General features: G+C 42.8%; 1 protein-coding gene across 1 annotated transcript in view; it reads right to left on the reverse strand.

Annotated features, from left to right (window-relative positions):
* Positions 1 to 22,664, reverse strand: part of LOC144377676 (protein FAM169B-like) — a 58,263-nt gene that overhangs the window by 5,990 nt on the left and 29,609 nt on the right. The window contains exons 5-6 of the mRNA XM_078049069.1: positions 15,374 to 15,459; positions 9,623 to 9,800 (exon numbers count right to left, since the gene is read on the reverse strand). Of these exons, the coding sequence (XP_077905195.1) occupies positions 9,623 to 9,800; positions 15,374 to 15,459 (264 nt within the window). The remainder of the gene's footprint in view (positions 1 to 9,622; positions 9,801 to 15,373; positions 15,460 to 22,664) is intronic.

Below are 22,664 nucleotides of genomic sequence, written 5' to 3' on the forward strand. Positions count from 1 at the left end.
CCAATTCTGTTCCCATGAAAATTCTTCCCAAACTGATCTATAATGCTAGCCCATTAAAATACCAGCAGGCTTTTTGGTGAAAATTAACAAGCTGATACTAAGTGTTACATGAAATGCAGTCTCTAGAATAATCAAAATAACTTTGAGAAAGAGCAAAGTCGGAAGGCTTCCACTACCCAATTTCAAGCCTTTGTCAAATATTGAATTGAGTATGGAGTAGTGGCTCAAAGGCAGATCAGTGGAACAGACCTAAAGTCCAGAAATAAACTCCTGTGCTTCAATTTTCACAAAGGGGAAAGGACAGTCTTCCAACAAATGAGGCGAGATGATGGGACATTCATCCACAGGAAGAAAATGAATGTAGACACAGACTCTTCACAAAAAAAATAAATAAATAAATTAACTCAGATTGGATCATAGACCTAAATGTGAAAGCAAAACTATAAAAACTCCTAGAAGATAACATGGGAGACAACTGAGGATGACCTTGGGCATGGCAATGACTTTTCAGATATGACATTAAAGGCAAGATCCGTGAAAGAAAAAGTTGACACAGTGGACTTCAGGATACAGGATGTCTGTGAACAGAGGAGTGAATAAAGGTTTTAGTGTGGAATTAAGTGATGATTGGAAAAAGATTCTCTTCCCAGACTGTGGCTCTTCTTTCATTGCTGTGACTTTTATAACAGCCTACAGAATGACAGCACATCTCTGCAAAATCTCACTTCAGGAGGAAGGGATTTTTTTTTGTTGAAATAAAAGAGTGTTTTGCAAGAAAAAAAAAGAAGAAGAAATAGAATGTCTGCTTGTGAAAGGCATCATCACAAGAATGAGAAAACAAGCCACAGAGTGGGAGAGATCACATGAAAATGGCACATCTGATGAAGAACTGTGACCTAAGCCAGGCTTGGGGCACACGCTCATAATCCCAGAGACTTGGGAGGCTGGGGCAGGAGGATCCCAATTCAAGGTCAGCTCTCAGTAACTTAGCCAAGATCCTAAGCAACTTAGAGAGACCTTGTCTTAAAATAAAACACAAAAAGGGTTGGGGATGTTTCTCAGTGGTTAAGAACCCCTGGGTTCAATACCTGGTACCAAAAAAAAAAAAAGTATTAGGTAGTTTTTTAAATGAAGTTGAACCCTCACCTCACATCATACACAAAAATTAACTCAAGATGGAGTATAGACATAAATGCAAGAGCTAAAACTGTTAGTGCTTTTAGGAAAAAAAATACACAATCTTGGGTTAGACAAAGAATTCTTAGAGTCAACACCAAAAGCATTCTTGATTGACAAATCTAACTTGATCAAAATTTAAAACTCTTTGTGTCGAAACACACCACCAGCAAAGGGAAAAGCCAAGCCTCAGGCTGCAAGAAAATGTTTGCAAATACCATTAGTGATAAAAGGCTGTAGCCAGAATAAAAGACTCTTACAATTCAATAAGAAAACAAATAACCTCATTAAAAATGGACAGAAGATTTGGACAGATATTTCTTCAAAGACGACATTCACATGGCCAATTGTCAATGAAAAGCTATTCAATACCATTTGTCATTTGGGAAATGCAAGTTTTAAAACCACAATGAGATGCCACTTTGAGCCTCCCAGAATGGCTAGAATCAAAAAGACAAGCAATAATAAGTGTTGACAAGGACATGCAGGAAAATGGAAACCTCAGATATTGCTGATGGAAGTTCACAGTGGTGCAGCCAGTTTGTGCAACCACGTGGCAGTTCCTGAAAAAGTTAAACATAAGCTTACCAATTAATGGAGCAAGTCTACTCCAGGGAACCTAACTAAAAGAAATGAAAACACATTTCCACACAGATGTGTAGGTGAATATTTATAGCCACATTATTCATAATATTCCCAAACTGGAAACAATCCATCTGGTGATAGATCCATAAGCAAAATACAGTAATATTTCAAACAGTGAAATATTACTCGGCAATAAAAAGGAATGAAGTACTACAAATGCTACAATTTACATGGATAAGGAAAACACTAAACCAAGTGAAAGAATCCAAATGCCAAAGACAATATATCATATCCTTGCATTTAGGTAAAATGTATAGGAAAGGCTAATTGGTAGGGGGGGAAAGGCAGATCAGCGGCTGCCTAAGGCTGTAATGGAAAAAAAGACTAACACCACAGACCACTTAGCAGGATAACAGAAATGTCCTAAGACAGGACTTTGGTGATGGTTATACAACTATCTATATTTGCTAACAAAATAAAATGAAATAATTGAATTATACACTTGTGATTGGTAAGCTTTACAAGATAGAAAATTTTACTTTGATAAAATGGATTTTAAAAAGACACAAAGAGAACATGCATAGTAGGGTGACTAGAGTCTATAACAATTTATTGTGTATTTTATTAAGAACTAAAAGAGTGGAGTTTAAAGGTTTCCAACACAAAGAAACGATAAATGTTTAAAGAGATGGAAATGCTAATTACCTTGATCTGATCATTATACATTTTGTATACATGTTATCAAATATCATACATACCCCATAAATATGCATCATTATTATTAAGTGTTCATTTTTAAAGCTACATTGAATTAATCTTTTCAAAATATTTTAACAGATCAAATATAAAAAGGGAGAAAGAGTAATTTTACAGTGGAGAAACTCACAGGACTCCCACCTTAACTGAGGGACCAAAGTTACCACTACCCCTAATGAGATGTCACCCACCCTGCCCTCTGATATATAAGAATATATCTGTGCTCCCCTGTTCCCCAAACCCGTAACTGCAGTCTAATCATGAGAAAACATCAGACAGATGTAAATTAAGGGACATTCTAAAATCACCTGACCAGTACTCCTCAAATGTGTTCAAATGACCAAAAAAAAAAAAAAAAAAAACAAGAAATGGTCACAGATTGGAAGAGGAGACCCAGGTGAATTGAAGAGCAAATGCCTCGCACTGTCCTGGATCAGGGACCAGAAGAGAAGGAGGATATGAGAAAGAAATTAACTGATGCTAATTTTTTTTGTTCTGGACATTGTACCACAGCTACATGAGATGTGGATATGAGGGAAGACGGGTGAAGGGCACACAGAGCCTTTCTAAACTTTCTTCATAATTCTTCTATATATCTAAAAATCCCCTCAACATGAACAGCCAGAATAGGTTTTATGGGTTTATGTATTTTATTGGACCAAATCTATAAAATCTATAAAAATCAATCCCATTTCTAGAGACTCATAACAATTAGAAAAAGTCTATAAAATGAGATATCGTCTCTCAGCCATCAGAACTGTAACCCCAGAGACCTTGGACAACACCAAGTGCTGGCCAAGGTGTGATGCAAGAAAGCCTCCAGCCTTGGACGGGTGGAAATGTGAGTGGGCACAACCGATCTGCAACCCAGATCTGCGCATGACCTTCACCTGGAAATGCTGAGCTTGCACCTACTCCACAGCTAGGAATTTCCTAATAATCACATGCCACAGACCAGTGCTTCTTAAGCCATTTTCGTAATCGCCAGTCTGAGGAGCCTTTTTCAAAATGTGTTCCTGATCTCCACCTCCACCAAATGAAATACTGAGGGATAAGATTTTGTTGGATAGTGTCATGTTTTGAAGAGCCACAAACCACTCTAATATCTAAAATCTGTTTGCTCCCTGAGTTTGGATCTGAAGTGTCCTCTAAAATTCCACATGGTAAAGGCTTTCTCCACAGAGAGGTGCCGGTGGGTGGAGACAGGACCTTCTGGAGGTGGGTCCCAGTGGGAGGTATTCAGGTTAGTGAGAGTATGTCCCCTAGAACAAAATCTTGTCACACTGGGGGGACAATACCTGTTCACTGAGGAGTACATGACTAGGTCAGGAGTTCTGAAACTTCAGAGTACATGGAAATCACCCGGAGGGTTTGTTAACACAGATTGCCAGGCCCTTATAGAATCTCTGCTTCAGTAGGTCTGGGATGTGATCCAAGAATTCCTGGATCCTATAAAACATGAGCAAAACAAAACTGTGCCTGCTGGAGCCATCTAAAATGTAGAGTCACTCAGCAACCAAGAGCTGCCTGACAGTCTTGACTCGACACAGTCACCGTCCAGGCCGAGACTTTAGAAAAAAGATTCCTCCATGGAATATTATGGGATGCCTGACAAACCTGTGTCTCTCCTTTGAAATTACTCTTATCACAGCCACAAAGAAATACAGCTGCATGGCCATACCCGAACCACAAAACCCATGTCAGACAGTTGAGCTAAAGGAGAACCAACGATCCACAAGAATCCCATCCAGAGGCCAGCAGGGCTGACCTGATTCTTTCTAGAACTCTGAATGAATGAAATGACGTTAGGATTGCCATACATCATGAACCTTTAGGACAGGTGGAGCTAGAGGCCAGGTGGGCATCACAGCAAAACCAAGGCAGAGTTCTAAGAAAGAAGTAGAAAACATATGTGAGTAAAGGAAGCTGTTTTGCATCCATGAGACTGGATAGGTACCCACTGCAGCATAAGGAGCCAGGTCGTACCTGATGAGCTTCTCCTGTACCCTTCCAGAGTCTTCCTACCCTGCAAGTCCTAGAGTACACTCCTATTCTTTGCAACAGCAACCCCCTTCTCCTTGGATGGCAGAGTTGGTACCAGAAACTGCACCACTCTCTCACCACTCAATTTTTGCTGCATATGTTTCCATTAATGTCCAGATGGTGACATGAGAGACTCCTGCTTAACAGGACAACAGTGCCAGGGGGACTGATGGGGCTGGTGTCTACAGAAGGCGAAAGCAGGAGGCCCCAGCCCAGGCAGGGCTGAGGCCAGCTCCACAGCATCGCTGAGTCTCACAGGTCACAGTCTGAATTCCTAATCACCTCATCTAATATTCTCAAGTGCCACTCGTTATGACTTCGTTCCTTTTGGGTATTCAGGAATCTGTAATGCAAAATTGTTCTTTTTAGATTTTTATGCAAACGCAAAATATTTATAAGCTCTGTCTTAAATTAGCCTCCTTTCCAATCCCCAATCCGGTATTCTCTCCCCCTGAATGTTAACAGTCTTATGGACTGGTGGTTTGGAAGCAAAAATTAAAGTAAACCCTCAATGATTTTTACTACCTAGGGAGAATTTCGGCACAAAACAGTGAAAAGACTAGAGTTTCAATATTTTGTAAGAAAGGCAATTAAGGAACCATCAAACAAAGAGAGAAATTCAAACCAGTCTGCTAGCAAAATGTTTCCTAAGAGAAGTCCACCTGTAAATATTTCATTCATTCTATACAAAGGCACCCACCTGCTTCAAAACTAAATATGCCCCCAGACATAAAGTGGCACAGCCTACTGAAGAACACGTTGATGGGGACAAATCTCAAAGGCATTATGCTGAGTGATAAAGTCAATCTCAAAAGGTTGGATACTGCACAGTTCTATTTATATGATATTCTAGAAAAGACAAAACTATAGTGATTGAGAAATTAGGGGCTGGGGATATAGGTCAGTTGGTAGAGTGCTTGCCTCACATGCATAAGACCCTGGGTTCATCTCCAGCACCACAAAAAAAAAAAAAAAAAGGAGGAGGAGGAGGAGGAAAAAAAAGAAATGACCAAGGGTTGATAGAAGCTAAGCGCAGAAGTCGGGGAGTTCATAACCCACTTGAATCAAATGTATGAAATATGATATGTCAATAACTATGTAATGTTTTGAACAACCAATAATAAAACTTTTAAAAAAAGAAGTCGAGGGATGAGGGAAAAAATGAATATAAAGTAATAACATGAAGGTTGGCTATGTTATAGAGACCTATGTGTAGGTTAAATTCCTAGAACTATAAAGTCCCCAAAGAGGCAATTTCAATCCTCAGTACAAAAAAAAAAAGAAAAAAGAAAGAAAATAGACATTTTCGAAGTCTCATACACAGAAAAAAAAATGAATGTACTCCTTGACTTAATATATGGTTATATCCAAAAAATAACCATCATAAATTGAAAATAATTAGAAACACATTCAACAGACCTAACCTACTGAACTCCCAGCTTAGTAGCACAGTACACTGCACAGTGTGGCTGTTGGGCTCCATGTTGGCAAGGCTGACTGGCACTGGGGCCCCTTGCTGCTGCCCGCATCACCAAGAGTATTCTACCACATCGCACTCTCCAAGAAAAACACGTGAATTCCAACTGCAGTTCCAGTTGAATATGTACCACTTTTACACCATCATAAAGTCCAAAAAGAGTAAGTTGGATCAGCTTCTGTCATGGCCCAGCTGTACCCTCTTCAATAGGTAGAACCTGCCCCTGGGACCCTGTGGATTCTGTGAGTTAGGCCTTTGGTTTTCCCAGCAGAATGAAACTACAACCTTCAGGCTAGCCTCGGCTGAATCAATAGATATTCTCCATCACTGGGAAAAGCTGAAGAGCTTACCACGTGCAGTGCCCACACCCTAAGATCAACAAAGCACTTCCTAACACTGTGACGAGCCCCACAGACAGAGCAGAGACTGAAGGACATCACTAACTGCTCAACTGCTGAACTGTCCACCCTTCTGGTGGTCAGCTGAACCACACGTATCTGATAGTGACGCTGCAGTTTGGATGTAGTTAAAGTGTCCCCAAGGGCTCCTGTGTTGAAGTGCAGTGCTCCGCATGGTGCTCTTGGGAGAGCCTAGTGGGAGGTCCTGGAGTCTTGCTGGGGGCACTGCCCTCAGGATGGCTTAAGAAAGCTGTTACGTGAGCCCCTTTTGGTTGTTTCAAAGAGATTGTTATAAAAGCTTGTTGCTTTTATAGCCCCTCCCCTTCTCTCAGCCTCCAAAACTGAACTAAATAAACCAGTTTGCTTTTATAGCTGGTCTGTTAGGTATTTCAGTATAGTGATAATAATACAAGTGACTTTTCACAAATTATATGAGTAAAATAATAAATACTATGAATTATATCTGATCATCAACTAAATTACTTTTCTGTTTGCCTTACCTACATGCTACTAATAACAATCATTTTTAAATTCATCTAAGTAAATTCTTCTCTCAACTACAAAATGAGACGAGGAGATAAGGGATTTAAAAAAAAAAGTCCTCCATCCATACCTGAACTCTCAAATAATGATGGTAGAAAGAAGAGATCATGCAAATCTTCACATGAAAATTTTTTAAAATGCTTAAAGATACTATAAGACATCCAATAGCTGATAGAAGCCAGAAATCTAATTTCTGGAAACAGGTAAAAAACCTGTGAATTTGCAGCTTATTGGCTAGAGAATATAATTCCAACTTCAAGGCTACAGAAAACATTGATGGAGAAAACTGTAGCCAGACCAGGTAAATGTATCAGATACGGAGAATTCAGAAGTAGGAAAGCACCAGAAATTTAAAAAGAAAGTTCTGGCAGCATGAGAACCACAGGATGAGCACGACCAAAGGCAGAACATAAACTTCCTGTGTCAGGCATGGTGGCACACGCTTGTTATCCCAGCAGCTTGGGAGACTGGAGCAGGAGGATCGAGAGTTCAAAGCCAGCCTCAGCAAAAGTGAGACTAAGTAATTCTGTGAGACCCTGTCTCTAAATAAAATATGAAAAAGGGCTGGGAATGTGGCTCAGTGGTTAATCGGTCCCTGGATGAAGAAGAAGAGGAAGAGGAAGAAGAACAAGAACAAGAACAAGAAAAACTTCCCAAATCCCTAGTTTATAGCTAATTTATAAATGAGTAAAGGAGACCTCAAAGGAATGGGGGGAAGCGGCAAGCAGGGGGAGATCAAGAAATTAGAGAGAGATCCACTCTTGAAAGATGGAACTTTCAGTGAGTTTGGTACTTTTCTTAACCAAGGGTACTCTCCAATTTGGGTGGCTTAAGTGGCATAAGGCTGAAGCAAAATGGTTCAAAGGATCAGAGTAGAGTCCAGAACTGGCAGAAGTAAGAACACTACTGAGAAGTTAGGTCACACCCATGTCCAAAGCTTGTCAGCCCAGGACTCACAGAGCAAGACTAAAGAAGCAGCCACAGGAAGTCAAACGATGTCAGCAGCCACGTATCATAAAGGAGACAAAGTTGGCAGCTTGAATCCAGGTAGATTAGATGCCTTCTAGCACAAAATCCAAAAATCCTCAGAAAACAGAGGAATTCATTTTCTGCAATATGGTTGCCATTTTTTTTTCAACCAAAAATTCCTAAACTAGAAAGTATGACCCATCCCCAGGAAGGTGGGGAACGGTCAGTTATATTCAATATAATTGACTCTAATAGCTATCAGTAGACAAGGACTTCAAAATAGCTCTACAGATATGTTCAATTAATTAAAATGAAAAAATATATGGTCAACCAGCAAATGAATATAGAATTTCAACCACAAAAAACTGAAAACTAGAAATATTCATTGGAATTCTAGAACCAAAATACAAAAATAACACTTTCAAGGGGCTAAACAACAGATGATAGATGGCAGAGGAGCCTGACGTAGATCAACAGTGGTCAGATCACATTGATGAGAGTGAAGATGAGATCAAATAAATCCTGGACAAGCAGAGCATACACACGATGTAAATAGAGTTCAAAACCAAAATCAGTTCTTTCTCCCCAAAGAAAAACACTCAATTCTGACAACATCACATCCACAAGTGGTTTATTGGGATTTTTTTTTTTTTTTTTTTTTTTTTTTTTGCTAAAATTGAGAACTTTGGAGAACCAAAGATGGTGCTGGGACCAGTTGGATCAGAGACATTGACAAGACTTTCAAAGCGAAAGAATCTGTTGTTCAAACACAACTTTAAAGAAGAGCCCCATCCCTTCAAGCAAAGTGGTGCTCCTGACACTGTGGTACTCACAGCTGCCCCTCAAAATAAGGCCCAGTCGCTTTACCCAACCTGTGATCGTGTGTGGCCGGACTCACTCTCTTCTGAGGTAATGTCTACACATCTTGGCATCGAGTGCCTTCTCCTCCACATGTCACCTGTTAGCAAGGGTATTTTTTCCTGACAGCTAATTGGTAACATACAGAAAAGAAATGTAAAAAACACTGCGATTAAAAGTTATTGTACATCATTAACCACCACAAGTGTTTTTTTTCTTTTTTTTAACTTATTTTTTATTTGTGTATGACAGCAGAATGCATTACAATCCTTACTACATATATAGAGCACAATTTTTCGTCTCTGGTTGTATACACAGTATATGCACACCAATTCATGTCTTCATACATGTACTTTGGATAATAATGATCATCACATTCCACCATCATTAATAACCCCATGCCCCCTCCCTTCCCCTCCAACCCCTCTGCCCTATCTAGAGTTTGTCTATTCCTCCCATGCTCCCTCTCCCTACCCCACTATGAATCAGCCTCCTTATATCAAAGAAAACATTCAGCATTTGGTTTTTTGGGATTAACTGCCACAAGTGTTTTATAGGGGACATGGCACTGCCTGGGAATCAAAGAGACAAACTTTTCAGCCTGCTGGTCATTGAATTGAGACATGCACTGAAAATGAAATCCATACCTTAGGTTTCGTTACACAACAGCTTAACTGGCAGTATACTTCCTGTGCCAGGAGATCCTCTCCAAGTAACACTTGTGCTAAAGGTGTACCCAGGACAGCGGGACATCTCCAGTCCCCTCCCTCCCAGCACCTGAACTGGAGGCAGCCCCCAGATACCATGTGACCTTCACCTTTCACGTTGGTTGTGTAAAATCCAACAGCTGCTCCATTTCTCCACAGAATTTTTGCTCGCTCCTTCACAGAATGAGGCAAAAAAAACATGTCATCATCATCCAAACTTCTCTCCAGTCTTCCAAAAATAATGACATTTAGAACGAAAAGTACAATCCTTTCCCCAAAGGACTGAACCTTTAAAGACAAAAATGGAAAGAAAGAAAGAATAATCACCAAGTGAGATCAGAGGGGATACATTTTGCACTTGGCATCCACGGCACGCTAGGCCACGTGTGTGCTCCCCCATCACAGGGTTACTTCTGAGTTCAACAGCCAATATGTGAATCATGGTGTCTCCACTGACCTGTTGCACCAATGTGGCCTCCAGGAGTGAGTTACAATTCCTGGGTCCCCAGGGCAACAGATGTGGAATGCACATTGACAGAGCACAATCAATCACAGGCTAATGAAACAGGAAGTTACCTCCAAGGGGGCGGGTCAGGGCAGGCCATTTTGGCAGATTTGCTGGATATATCCTGAAATAAACCTAATCTGACCTTTTAAACAATGGCCTGGCCCTAGAATTCTGATCTAAAGAGGAGGGGAAATAATTGGAAAGATCAATGGCTACATCAAAAAATAACGGATTTTCAATAGTTTGTGATAGATTGCAAACACACCCTGGAGTCCTAACCCCAGAGAATGACTGAGAATTAAGGCCCACCCCACTGCTGAACTCTCTTACCTATAATCAGATTTTCATATAAAAGAAAACTGCATTATGGTCAAAATCATGCCCGTGAAGTTATAAGCTTTCTCCTTTACAAGACAAAATGACTTCACACTCCTGTCTGCTAAAATTCTCTGCATCTGTGTAGCCCATGAATGGCAAATATGTGGCCAAAATCAGTGACTTTGCTCCTGTACTTACAGCAGACATAGCTATTTGGCTAAGCCTGGAAGCTGTACTAGTCATCTTTCTGTCACTGTGACAAAAAAACAGAGATAAAAAAGCTTTAAAAGAGGAAAAGTTCACCCCGGCTCATAGGATCAGAGGTTTTAGTCCATGGTTACTAGGTCCTGTTGCTTTGGACCTGTGGCAGCACAGTACATCATGGCAAGAGCACATGGCAGAAGAGGCCTAATTACCTCATGGCAACCAGGAGGCAAGGAGAGAGGAAGGGGATGAGGTCCCAAAATTTCTTTCAAGGGTATGCCACCAATGACCTAACTTCCTTCCACTAGGCCCTGCCTCCTAAAGATTCCAAGACCTTCCATCAGCACCACCGTGGGACCAAGTCTTTAATATATGGGCCTTCGGGGACACTTAAGATCCAAGGTATAGCAAATGTGGGTTCAGGATCCTCCTGAATGCAGCCCTGTGGAAAGCTATAAGCTGCGGACCAAATGTGGCTCATTAGGTGAAACCAATCAGCTATTTCCACAATGACAGTATTATAGGGGGATTTTACTCCTACAACACTGTTGTTTGACAGCCCTCATGTTGTGCTGCTGTGTGGGTATGCTGTGTGCACAGACCTGTGTGTCACCACCACATCAGCACACCATTAACTGGGTTGTGACTTCCACCCACGCGCTACCATTTGATTCTCATCACCCGCTGGGGAGGTCCTGGTTTACAGGTGAAGGAATTGAAGCTCAAAGAAGGTAAGTGATTACTTTTATTGATTTTCCTGCCTGCTTTCAAAAAGAACCTGAGTCATCTGGACAAGGGCTCTGCAGAACCAGGTTGCAAAACTGGCAGGGCTTCTGAGTCCCAGGCCAGTGCGCCTGCTCAGGCCCAGCCAGGCACTGATTCCTTCTGCACCCTTATTTGTTAGAACTGAGACTTTTGGAAAGACAAAGTTTAATGCAGATATTAGTGTTTGGCTTTCTATTTAACATTTGACCCTTAGACAGTCATCATCACCATCAGCACCCAGACTTTCTAGGAGACCTTCAGCCATTCACAGCTCTTTGAGCCTCAATTTCCCCTGAGAAAGAGGAGCCCAAGGAGGAGGAGGAGGTCACTGAAGTCATCTCTAAAACACTCATCTGGTTTTCAAATGCTTTGATAATAAAAATAAGGCAGCCTGCAGCACCCTCGTAAATGGCACAGTGTTCAGTGCCAGTCAACTTATTAATTGGCCCAGAATGTAAAATATTTTACCTTTATCTGGAGCCAGATCTTAGATGAGGAAGAGATTTGTGGAAATCTAACCAAGCTCAGCTCTGAGAAGCCGCCACATTCTGTGTCTCAGACAGTGGCAACCAAATCAAGTTCAGACTTGGAGAACAACTAGCTAGTCTCAAAACCCGATCGGCGTGATGTGGGAGGTTATATTTTTCAACTCATAAAATCAAAAAGTTCAGGGGAAGCCAGAAGACAAAAACAGATTGCATCTGGCAGAAGGGAAATATCCAATCAAAAACTGGCAGGAGAAAAAGAAGAAAAACAAAATGACCTTAATTTATTCAATTTCCTTACAGAGGGGGGGGGGAAATGTGTGACATATGATTTTTTACTTAGAAACATTTCCGAAAACATAAAACTAAGATCCAGTTCTAATCCCTCCTTAGGACCATTAATTATGTTAACAGAGAGAGCATTAAGAAGGCTTTTTAGGTAATTAATGAAGAATGACTGGCTAAAAAACCATATGTAATTAAAAGAAAAACAAAAAAATATGTAAAGACAAAGTTCTACAAGCAAAGAAAAGAAATCTTCTCATGTTCAGTGGGAATATAACTTTACAACATGGTTTATTAAGAGGCATCCAAGGTTCTTTCTGTTCACAACACAGGTCACATTTCCAAAAGGTGGGTAGGGGGTTGTTCATCTAAACTCAAAAGAGATGACAAATGAAAGAAGTCTCCACTCTCATTCTGAAACATATGTATAGAGCAATCTGATTCTCCCTAGCATTCAGAACAACCAAACACTAAGTAGTCACCTGGCCCACTTGTGATAAAAGAGCCAGGACAACACACCCAGGCACATCAGGTACCACCTAGGGTTCATTCATGCTCTTTTGTTGAATCTCAAGCCATCATGAATTTACTGGAAGAAAATCCTTTGCCTACTGGGCATGGTGACACACAACTTGGGAGGCTGAGGCAGGAGGATTGCAAGTTCAAGGCCACCCACGGCAACTTAGTGAGGCTATAAACAACTTTGCAGACCCTTTCCCAAAATAAAAAAATTTAAAAGGCTGAGGATGTTGCTCAGGGGTTAAGAACCCCTGGGTTCAATCCCCGGTATCAAAAAGAAAAGGAAAATAAAATCCTTTGCCAATAATACCTATGGAGTCAATTAAAACCAGACCTAAAACAGACAACCCACAGAATGGAAAGAGAAGAGTTGTAAATCTTGTAAGTGATAAGGGACTTGCATGAAACAGTCCTACAATGCAACAGTAAATGTCAAATAATCCAATTAAAATGAGGGCCGAGGATCTCAACAGACATTTTCCCAAAGAGGGTGTACAAATGGACAGTGAGCACTAAAAAGATGCTCTACATCCTTAGCTATGGGGAGACCATTTCACACCCACTGGGGTGGATAACATAAAAGATAGACAAGCATCGGAGTTGGCTAATGGGCTATAGAGACAATGCAACCCTCCAACACCCATAGGAGGGATGTAAAAATGGTGCAGGGGCCGTGGAAGGCAGCTTGGCACATGCTCAAAATTTGACATACAGAGTGACCATATGACTGGCAATTCCACTCTCAGGTATATGCTCAAGAAAACTGAAAATATATGTCCTCACAAAAGCACTCACAGAAGTATTATTCATAGCAGCTACAAAGTGGAAACAAGTCAACGCCCATCAACTGATGAATGGGCAAACAAAATGCCGTGTGTACCTACAAAGGACCAATATTCAAGCAAGAAAAGGAACAAAGCCTTTAAACATGTTAGAACAGGGATGAACCTAGGAAGATGACGCTAAGTGAAAGGGGCTAATCACGAAAGGCCACATGAGTACAATTCCATTTCTAAGGCAGGTCCAGAACAGGTAAATGTATTGAGGCAGAAAGGAGATCAGTGGTTACCATGGGCTGGGGAAAGAGGGGCATAAGGGTGCAGGGTTTCTTTGGGGATAAGGAAAATGCTCTAGAACTGGTGGCAATTGATGTACAACTTTTTGAATACACTAAAAATCACTGAGTTGCAATCTTCAAAAGAGTGAAATGTGTGGTATTTGCATTACCTCTCAGTGAAGCTGTTGTTTAAAAAAAAAAACTAAATTTTTAACAATTTTTCAACAGAAAAAAGAAAAACTAGACCAAGAACTTATTCTCCAAACTGAACTTGAACAAACACTGATAGGTCGATGTTTATTGAAGCCCATGTACATCCAGTGGCATCCCAGACAACTGTGGATAGACCCACCCTTTCAAGACTGTAAAGAAGCATGGTCTTTCTCTCCACCTAAAGAATCAATATAAATATGAAAACAGGCAGATATGAGGCAAACTGTCCAAACTCTTGGCTGGTTACTACCCTCCTCATTAACCTCTGTCCTAGCCATAGTTCAGTCACAAGGACTCTGCCAGAACCTCTCAGGAGCTGCTGCTGGGCCTGCCTTCATCTCACCATCCCAGGGCTTTGCTTTATAAGTACTCTACAAAGTTACAGCACTTGAAAGACACCAAACCTGACTGACTTGTCAGAGAGACTGGAATTGATACCCAGCTAAATCGTCGTCACCCACTCTGTGACGCAGTCTCAATCTCTTCATGTGCAAAACAAATTCTGAAATCCAATAAGCCCTATTAAAAGTCTGAGGTAATGTACAGGGATAGATACATTTCTGAATCTGATGCCTATGAACGTCGGAATGCATCAAGCAGAAGTTTCCCACACAACAGAGACAGTAGAGATGACAGTTTCCAAACTCAGGCATGAGAGACCACTCAGGAAGACAAAACAGACTTCCCATCAGCCAGGGACGTATTGAACATAGCCAGCTCTTACCATTTCCCTTGCTGCACTGTATCATGGGTTGAATTGAGTCTCCCCAAAAGATCTTGAGGCCCTCAGCCCTAGTACCTCTGAATGTGACCTTATTTGGAAGTGAGCTTTTTTGCAGGTGAAAAGACCAAGATGGGGGCATTAGGGTGCTCCTAATCCAACCTTTTAAAAAGAGCGAATTTCAAGTTAGACATCCCCACAGAGGAAACCTAAGATACATACAGTGCATCAAGTGCCATCTTCAAGCCAAGTAGACTGAGGCCATCAGAAGCTGAGAGAGAGCCTGGATCATATTCTCAGAGTCTCAAAGGGAAGCAACTGTGGACTCCTTGTTTTGGATTTTCAGCCCCCAGACCTATGAGACTATCGATGTCTGCTGTGTGAGCCACCCAGTCTGTGGTAGTTGGTGAGGGCAGTCCTAGGAAGTGAGTCACAAAGGTGAACTGCTGCATAGTATGAACACGATATGAAGTATGGTGACTCTGAAAACCCTGTTTTGCGAATGTTCACTTAAAACTACATTGCCCGCCTGGAGTGTTGGTGCCCACCTTCAAACCTGTAATCTCAGTGACTCGGGAGGCTGAGGCAGGAAGAATACAAGTTTGAGACCAGTCTCAGCAACTTAGCAAGATCCTTTCTCAAAATAAAAATAAATAAATAAATAAACAAACAGGACTGACCATGTGGCTCAGTGGGCAAAGCACCCCCTGGGGGTTCAACAATCCCCAGTACCAAAATAATAGTAATAACAGTAAAAATAACAATAATAAACTTGCATCACCTCACCTTCACGAGACCTTCTCTTGTGGGATCAGAGGTTCTTAGTACATCTTCTGTGGACCACCAGGATTCCTTCAGGTAAACAGCCACAACTAAAGAGAAAAACCAAGAGGAAATGATGGCGTCACAGCCCACCAGCCACCAGGGAATCCCAAAAGCATGGAGCCAGAGAAGGTGCAAAAGATTCTTTGTCGATAAAGCAATGATATTTTTAGAGCTGAAGTTTCTAAGAGCACTGACCAGGGCAGGGCATGACCATCTCTCACAGGACATCACAGATGCTTCATAGGTGGCTCATCAATGATTCCAAAGCAAGACAAGATATATCCCCATGTTGTGGGGAAAACAAGATACACGCCAATATTGACACGTTTGATGGGTGAGAATTACATTTTTCACATGATGCAAACATTTATCAGTCCAATCATTGGCCACAACTCAGAACTCCCCACAGCCAGTGAAATCCTACATTATCTGAGGGCACTGAGGGAACTCAAGGAATTCCTGCATAAGGAGCGTCACTATAGTGCTGGGTCCTATAACTTAGAAGGAGACACCAGGACACATTCCCAGATTCCTCATCAGAACTGTCCAAACCAATCACCTGAGTTGACTGAGAGGGTCCCCTGCAGATCAGCTCTCAACACCTAACACAGAGCTGGTGCAAGGTAGGGGCTCAGTGTCTACTTTATAAAGCCAATTGGTGAGTTGATTCTCTCCTCCTCCTCCTCATGCTGCAGTCACCACATCCCATCAGGTCCTCCTCCCACTCAAGATCTCCTCCACAGATGACTGAAGTTGTTCCTCTTCCCGTCCCCAGCTCAGTGTCTCCCCCAGCCTCTCTCTACTGAGCAGTCATTCCAAAGGTAAACCCCATCATAGCCACTGCCTCTGGATCTCCACTCTTCAACCCACGTTCCTTGCTTAAGAATTGCATTTAAACACCAAAATTATTTGTTTTCTGATATCTTTTTATATCCCTTTTATCAACATTTTTATAACTGCTTCTCAAAACAGGTATCTGAGCCTGAGGGGTCCAGAAGTCACAGAATTAAAAGATGTACTTTCACCACCAAACATCAACATGGAGTTGAAAACAAGTCACTGTAACATTTGACGCAAGTTTCAAGACTTTAAAGTACTTTTTGTGGAACACTTGGGGTAAGCTGGCATGGCCTTCTTCCCTATCCTGCTCTGCTATTTAAGAAATGTTAGTAGAAAACACTGGAAGATCAGGCTACAAGGCAGGAGCCAGGTGTCCAACAAGACGGCATAGCCAGCCCCTCTTCTCTAAAGATGAACAGCATCTAACCTGCTACTCGGCTTCATGTCAGTGGTGAACTATCATTTCTGACAATGGTTCCAAAATTCATAGAACCAGCTGAGAGAGCAGGGCCAATTAAATGCTTGACATATGCCTTCATTTATTCAACATAATTCATTTCCAAAACGGAGCCTCCTAGAACTTACAGTAGCTTTATAAAGCCATAAGGGTTATTTTCCTGCTTAACAAGGTGAACTAACCTAAGATGTTCTGCTTACTAATAGATTGCGTTTCCATAACACAGATGTTCAATTTACTAATACAGTTTCAAACAGAAAACAGGTTCACATGGTACCTTGCAAGTTTTACAGTGCACTGCAGAGCATTAATTAGTCCCAAAAGGTGTCACAAAATAGATTGAACTGGTTGAAGTCTTTTTTCAAAAGTCATCTTGAACTGCTAAATGCATATAATATCAAAAGTGAAGTCCAATCCAATCTAAGAATCTAAAACACGTGTTCCTTAAAACCAACTCTTGAAAAACCACAAATTGGCCTTCTGGAAGGCAGTAGCTTTTGATCAGTGAAGCATGATCCCTCATCCAGAGGAAACAGCAAAGAGAGATGGCAGCAGAGCCCTTGCAGAGAGGCTGCCCCAAGCTCAGCAAGGACAAATGATGGATCGGGGGAACTGACAGGTGCCGCAGAGCCAGCCTCAGGGCATCACTGCCAAGATCCTGGAGCCAGCCAGCTCCAAGCGTTAGAAAATAAAAAGCACAACATCCCGTGTTTTTAAAAAGGAAAAATACCACCCAGATCAGCATCCCCCAGCTCTCCACTACCCAGGGCCTGGGAAGAGACCGGATACATGCAACAAGTTAGGCCACTGTGAGACCAACCAGCAGGGTGTTGTGAAGAGCCAGTCTTGCTGTGCCAACAAAATTTCCCTCTCCCTCTGAGTGACAGGTGACACAGACTACAAGGAAGATGTCAGTAATGGATTTTGTTCTATTACTCTCACAGATTTCCAAAACAAGACAGTGAGGTCCCTAAGCAAACTCTCAGTGGCCCAGATGTACCCAAGGTGAAGCAAGATCAACTGAATTCAGCTCTGCTTGGCTGAGTTGTGGACTGCACAAACAGCGTGTCCTCACTCCTTGGGGAATGAGCCTCCATCCTGATCCCTGGGAGCTGGCAGAATGCAGAAGGAGAGAGAGTTAAACAAGCGATTCCAACACAGGGCAGGGCATGATGGATCCTAGAACTGACTGACATAAGGACCCAGAGGAGGGGAACTGCAAGTGCCCAGAGAGCTCACTTACTTTAGATCACTGGGTAAAGTTTCAACAGGCAGAGACACCAGGTAAGGCACTGCGGACAGGTGGGGATAACGTTGAGCAGAGGCACAGAGCCCTTCAAGTCCAAGGCCATATTTAGACAAACCAAACATCAGGGAAAGCCAGTGAGAACTAATAAAAAAGAAACAACTGCAAACTCTGGCTCAGCCAGACGCCAGCTTCATTCACTCTCAAGTCTAACAGATCTCAGCACCAATGGACAGCAAGACCACATGAGGCATTTTAGATACAACCCTGGGTAGCTGCTGGTGCAGGGAAAGGAATTCAGACTTCAGAGACAGACAGGGCTCAAATTCTGGCTCCTCCAGTTACCAGTGACCTGAACCCATCCCCTCCTGACAGGTTCACCCACCTGTCAAATGGAGACCACAATGCCCTCTCCCCAATTCTCATGCAGGTTCAGTGAGAGAGTTCACCTCACCAAACTGTTTTTCTTAAGGTTTTGGGAAATTTCAAATAGCTTCTAGAAATTTCCTCCACCTGCTTCAAATCTTGCTTTGAGAATGCAAAAGAAAAAATAAATGGAAAAAAAAACTATTATTATTTCCAACATCAGGCATGCACTTTGTAAGACATCATCTCTCCCTTGGGAGCTCTCTCTCCCCAAGACCATCTTTCTGCTCCTGTTTACATAAAAAACATCTGTCTGTCTTTTACAGGAAAGCACATACAACACTCACTCAAGGAATTCAGTTTGGATTCCAGCTTAGGACACCTCCAACTTAGAGGAAGGGCTGGAACCCAGGACATGAAACAGAATAAAGTCAGAGCAGCAGGCTGTGTGCGGTAGGAAAGCAGGGAGGAGAAGCAGGTCATTCAGACTGAGAACCAGAGAGGCTGGAAGGGCAGGTGCCCTGAGCAGGGCCAGAAGAAGGGACCAGACAGCAGTAGGGGGAGAGGACCACCCCAGGTGGGGGAAGTGACAGCCACAGAGATGTAAGAGGGCATGAATGGGAACTGCAGAAAGAGCCAAAGTCGTAGGGAGGACTCAGGGAGATGAGGCCAGTCAGGTAATACGGGACTCTGTAGACAGCTACAGTCATTATGCTTCAGAGGGACACCATCTAATTACTGACTTAAAATGATAATATCCAGCACAACATGTCCAAGCACTCACCAAGCGCCAGCCACAATGCCAAGTTTAGTATTTCACAGAATGGTTCTCAGTCTGATTCTGTTTCCTAGGTGAGGCTTAGAAGGGTTAAGAGACCTGCTCACAGCCCTGTGCCTGTGAACAGCAGCACTGGTGATGGATGTGAGCCTGCATGGGGCTCACTGGTTCCCAGGGCCCTGCTCTAAGCACTATGCCACAGGTGAAGACAGAACTGACAGGACTGCAGAGCAGGGGCCAGGCCTGGGCAGAAGGCTGGCAGAAAGAGAGAGAAGGGGAGGGGACAGCAGGACAGGCCAACGCACTGTGCTGAGAAAGGAGCAGATGGAAAGGGAAGGCCACAGCAGAGCCAATGTTTCTGGCCTTGCATTATCTGCAGGACTGAGAGGAGTGCCTGCCATGCCCTTGGCAAACACTGACTCTATGCCGGCACTACATTTGGCATCAGGGGTCCAGGACAGAAGACACAGCCCAACAGGACTACAACAGGCCACCTGGTCATGACCACACGCTGTGCAAATGCCTCAAGACATGAGCAGCCACTAGGAACCCACTCCAGGACTGCCTGGGAGGGCTCAGGGCAGAGTTACAAGACCAGGCCTGGGCCAGACACATAGTGTCCAGCCAGTGAGCAGGCACAGGCCATGGAAGTTCACCAGAGGCCAGGCCAGGTATTGGCTTTGTAACAAGTCATGAGAAGAGTCCAGGAAAGTAAGAGTTATTTGATCAGAATGGAGTTTTAGGAAGAGAACAATTGACTACAACCAGGCGAGAGGAACTAGTCCTTGTGCAATTAAAAAAATATATATGCTATTGAGGGCTGGGGATGTAGCTCAGTGGCAGAAGATGTGCTTAGCATATATGAGCCCCTGGATCCAATCCCCAATCTCCCAAAAAAATTATTGGAAAGGATTATATATATTGTATGATATTATAATGATGGATAAGTAACATTATACAATTATCCAAACCCACAGAATATACAATATCAAGAGTGAATCTAATTTCAACTATGCACTCTGGGTGCTTATGTCATGTCCATGTAGATCCACCAGCTGCAACAAATATCCCACTGGTGCAAATATTGATGAAGAAGGAAACTATGTATGAATAAATGGGAATACTCCTTGTCTTCCTGAGCCTAAAACAGTGAAACCTAAAACTGTGCACCTAAATTTGCTCTTTAAAAAAAATAATAAAATAGGGGCTGGAGCTGTAGCTGCTCAGTGGTAGAGCACTTGCCTTGCAAGTGTGAGGCACTGGGTTCGATTCTAGCACCATATAAAAACAAATAAAGGCATTGAGTCCATACACAACTAAAAAGATTTAAAATATTTTAAAAATTTAAAAAAATAAAATAAAAAGTGTCAGTGTGGAGAATGGAGGCCAATGGGAGGTCATGTGACACAGCCAAAGAGGGGAGGAGCTGGGCTACGGCAAACATGCTGGTGAGGAGGGAGATGCTGGGGACAGAAAGGACTCACTGGGGAACCAGACTGGTCCTAGGCAGAAGGGAGAGAGCAGCCCATTCTCCAGCTTGAGTGGCAGGACACATACCTTTTGCAGGAAGACTTGAAGACCACAAGGAGGTATTAGGGGTTTCAATTTCAAAATGCCTATTAGAGGGGTCTGAGGTTGTGGCTCAGTGGTAGAGCACTTGCCTACATATGTGAGGCACTGGGTTCAATCCTCAGCACCACATTAAAAAATAAATCAATTAATTAATTAATTAAAACAAAGGCATGCTGTTCATCTACAACTACAAAATTAAAATTGCCTATTAAAGACAGCAAGGAGAGGGTGGGTAGCAGGCAACTGGATGCACAACCCAGAGCTGAGGGGGAGAGAAAGGGCCATGCATCATGCTGTCTATCATGGAAAAATCAAAGAGGGGCATATTCCACACTCAAAAATATCTTACCTCCCCGAGCTAGCTGCAAATTGCTCATGCCCTGCCTGATGGTCTGCACTTCTTCATCACAGCTAATGGGGCTCCAAGTCCCTAGTTACCCCCATCCTTACTTCCCTTTCTATTGCTCCCCTGGAGTCTAAGCTGCCACTGCCCCGTTACAAATCTAAGAAATATGTAGATCCGCCAAAAAAAAAAGAGCACAGTTAAACCAAAGTGACAGGCCATCTTCCCAAAAGCAAAATACATGTAAGGAAAAAATGCTGGAAAGTTCTGGCAGAGGCCGACACATAAACACATTCCAAGGCATTGCATGACTTTTATGCAACATTGACTGAGCTGGTCAATAATTTAAGGGGAGGGGAAAAATACTCTAGTTGACATAGCAACTGTCACATCGAATTACTCGGGCTACCATTTCCATACAGATGTCTTCCTTAAAGGAAAACACTTCCCCAGATGCCCATGAATTTGGGTGCCTCTTTTGCCATGGAGAAGGAAACATCTGGTTTGCAGTGCCTTTACATCTGCCTCCCCGTGTGTCTCAGGCTTTTCTAGCCTTAAGCAATTTTGTTTTCATGAGCCTGGATTTTAACCCAAGGACGATGGAGCAAGGGGAGGCGAGGTGCCTGGATCCTGAAGTACAGCTGAATTGCAAGAGGTTGGGGGCAAATAGAAGCCCATACCAATGCCAGTCCTTCTATGAAAGGAATATAAATATCAACAGGCTGGACCAAGGCAAGCTCACCAAGTTTCCCAGGGCTGCAGAGAATGATGCTAACAGACAGGCCCCAGTTGCAGTTCCATATGCTTCCTCCAAGAAGCAACCCCACCCCTGCCCTTCAAGACAAAGGCCCCAGCCTTGACACTGGGAATATTTTCCTTGGAGCATTCCTGTTTTCCAAATACCATGAGTCCCCTGGTAAGAATGACATATCTTGGTAGGATACAATTCTCCTATGCTTAAATCCAACACACAGCAAATGCCATAAATTAACAGGGAAAAAAGAAGGAAATGTCAAACTATTGTCAACGTGCATTCCTGAAACACATTGCCATCACCACAACCAACTCCCCAAACTGCTCCCTTCATGGCCCAACAAAAACAAAGCTCAGGGGTCTGCCTGATCAAGGGTGCTAGCCAAGCATCCACAGCCACACTGGCCCCTCAGTTGCCCAAAGAGAAGTAAGTATTTAAATGGAGGCTGACTATCTACCCAGAGCTCTTTTCCTCTGAAATGTCAAGCTTACTTTTATGCAGGGCTCCTCCAGGGCAGAAGGTAGGATGATGTGACATGCCCCAGGCTGACGTTTATCTTTGCATCATCCAAAAACAGAGCACAGGCTAAAACAGAAAGATACGATGTCCACAGGACCATGGAGGCCAACAGGTGCATGCTAACCAGGGGGTCCCTGATGTGGGCTCAGGGGAAACCCCCCGCTCTGCATCCTCTGTTTGTGGGTCTGCACAGCCTCGCACTCCAAAGCCAGGAACCCTGCTTTCTCCACATGCTGAAACTTGGACTCTACCCTCCACTGCATCCGACCACATTGTTTGATGTTTACATTACATTTCGTTGAATCGAGTCCATAGGCTCATTCTTCTAGATAGAGCTGATATGAACTCATCTCTCCCCCTGTTCCAGAGGGTCCCAT

The sequence above is a fragment of the Ictidomys tridecemlineatus genome, chromosome 5 (genome assembly GCF_052094955.1).
Source record: "Ictidomys tridecemlineatus isolate mIctTri1 chromosome 5, mIctTri1.hap1, whole genome shotgun sequence".
Lineage (NCBI taxonomy): Eukaryota > Metazoa > Chordata > Mammalia > Rodentia > Sciuridae > Ictidomys > Ictidomys tridecemlineatus.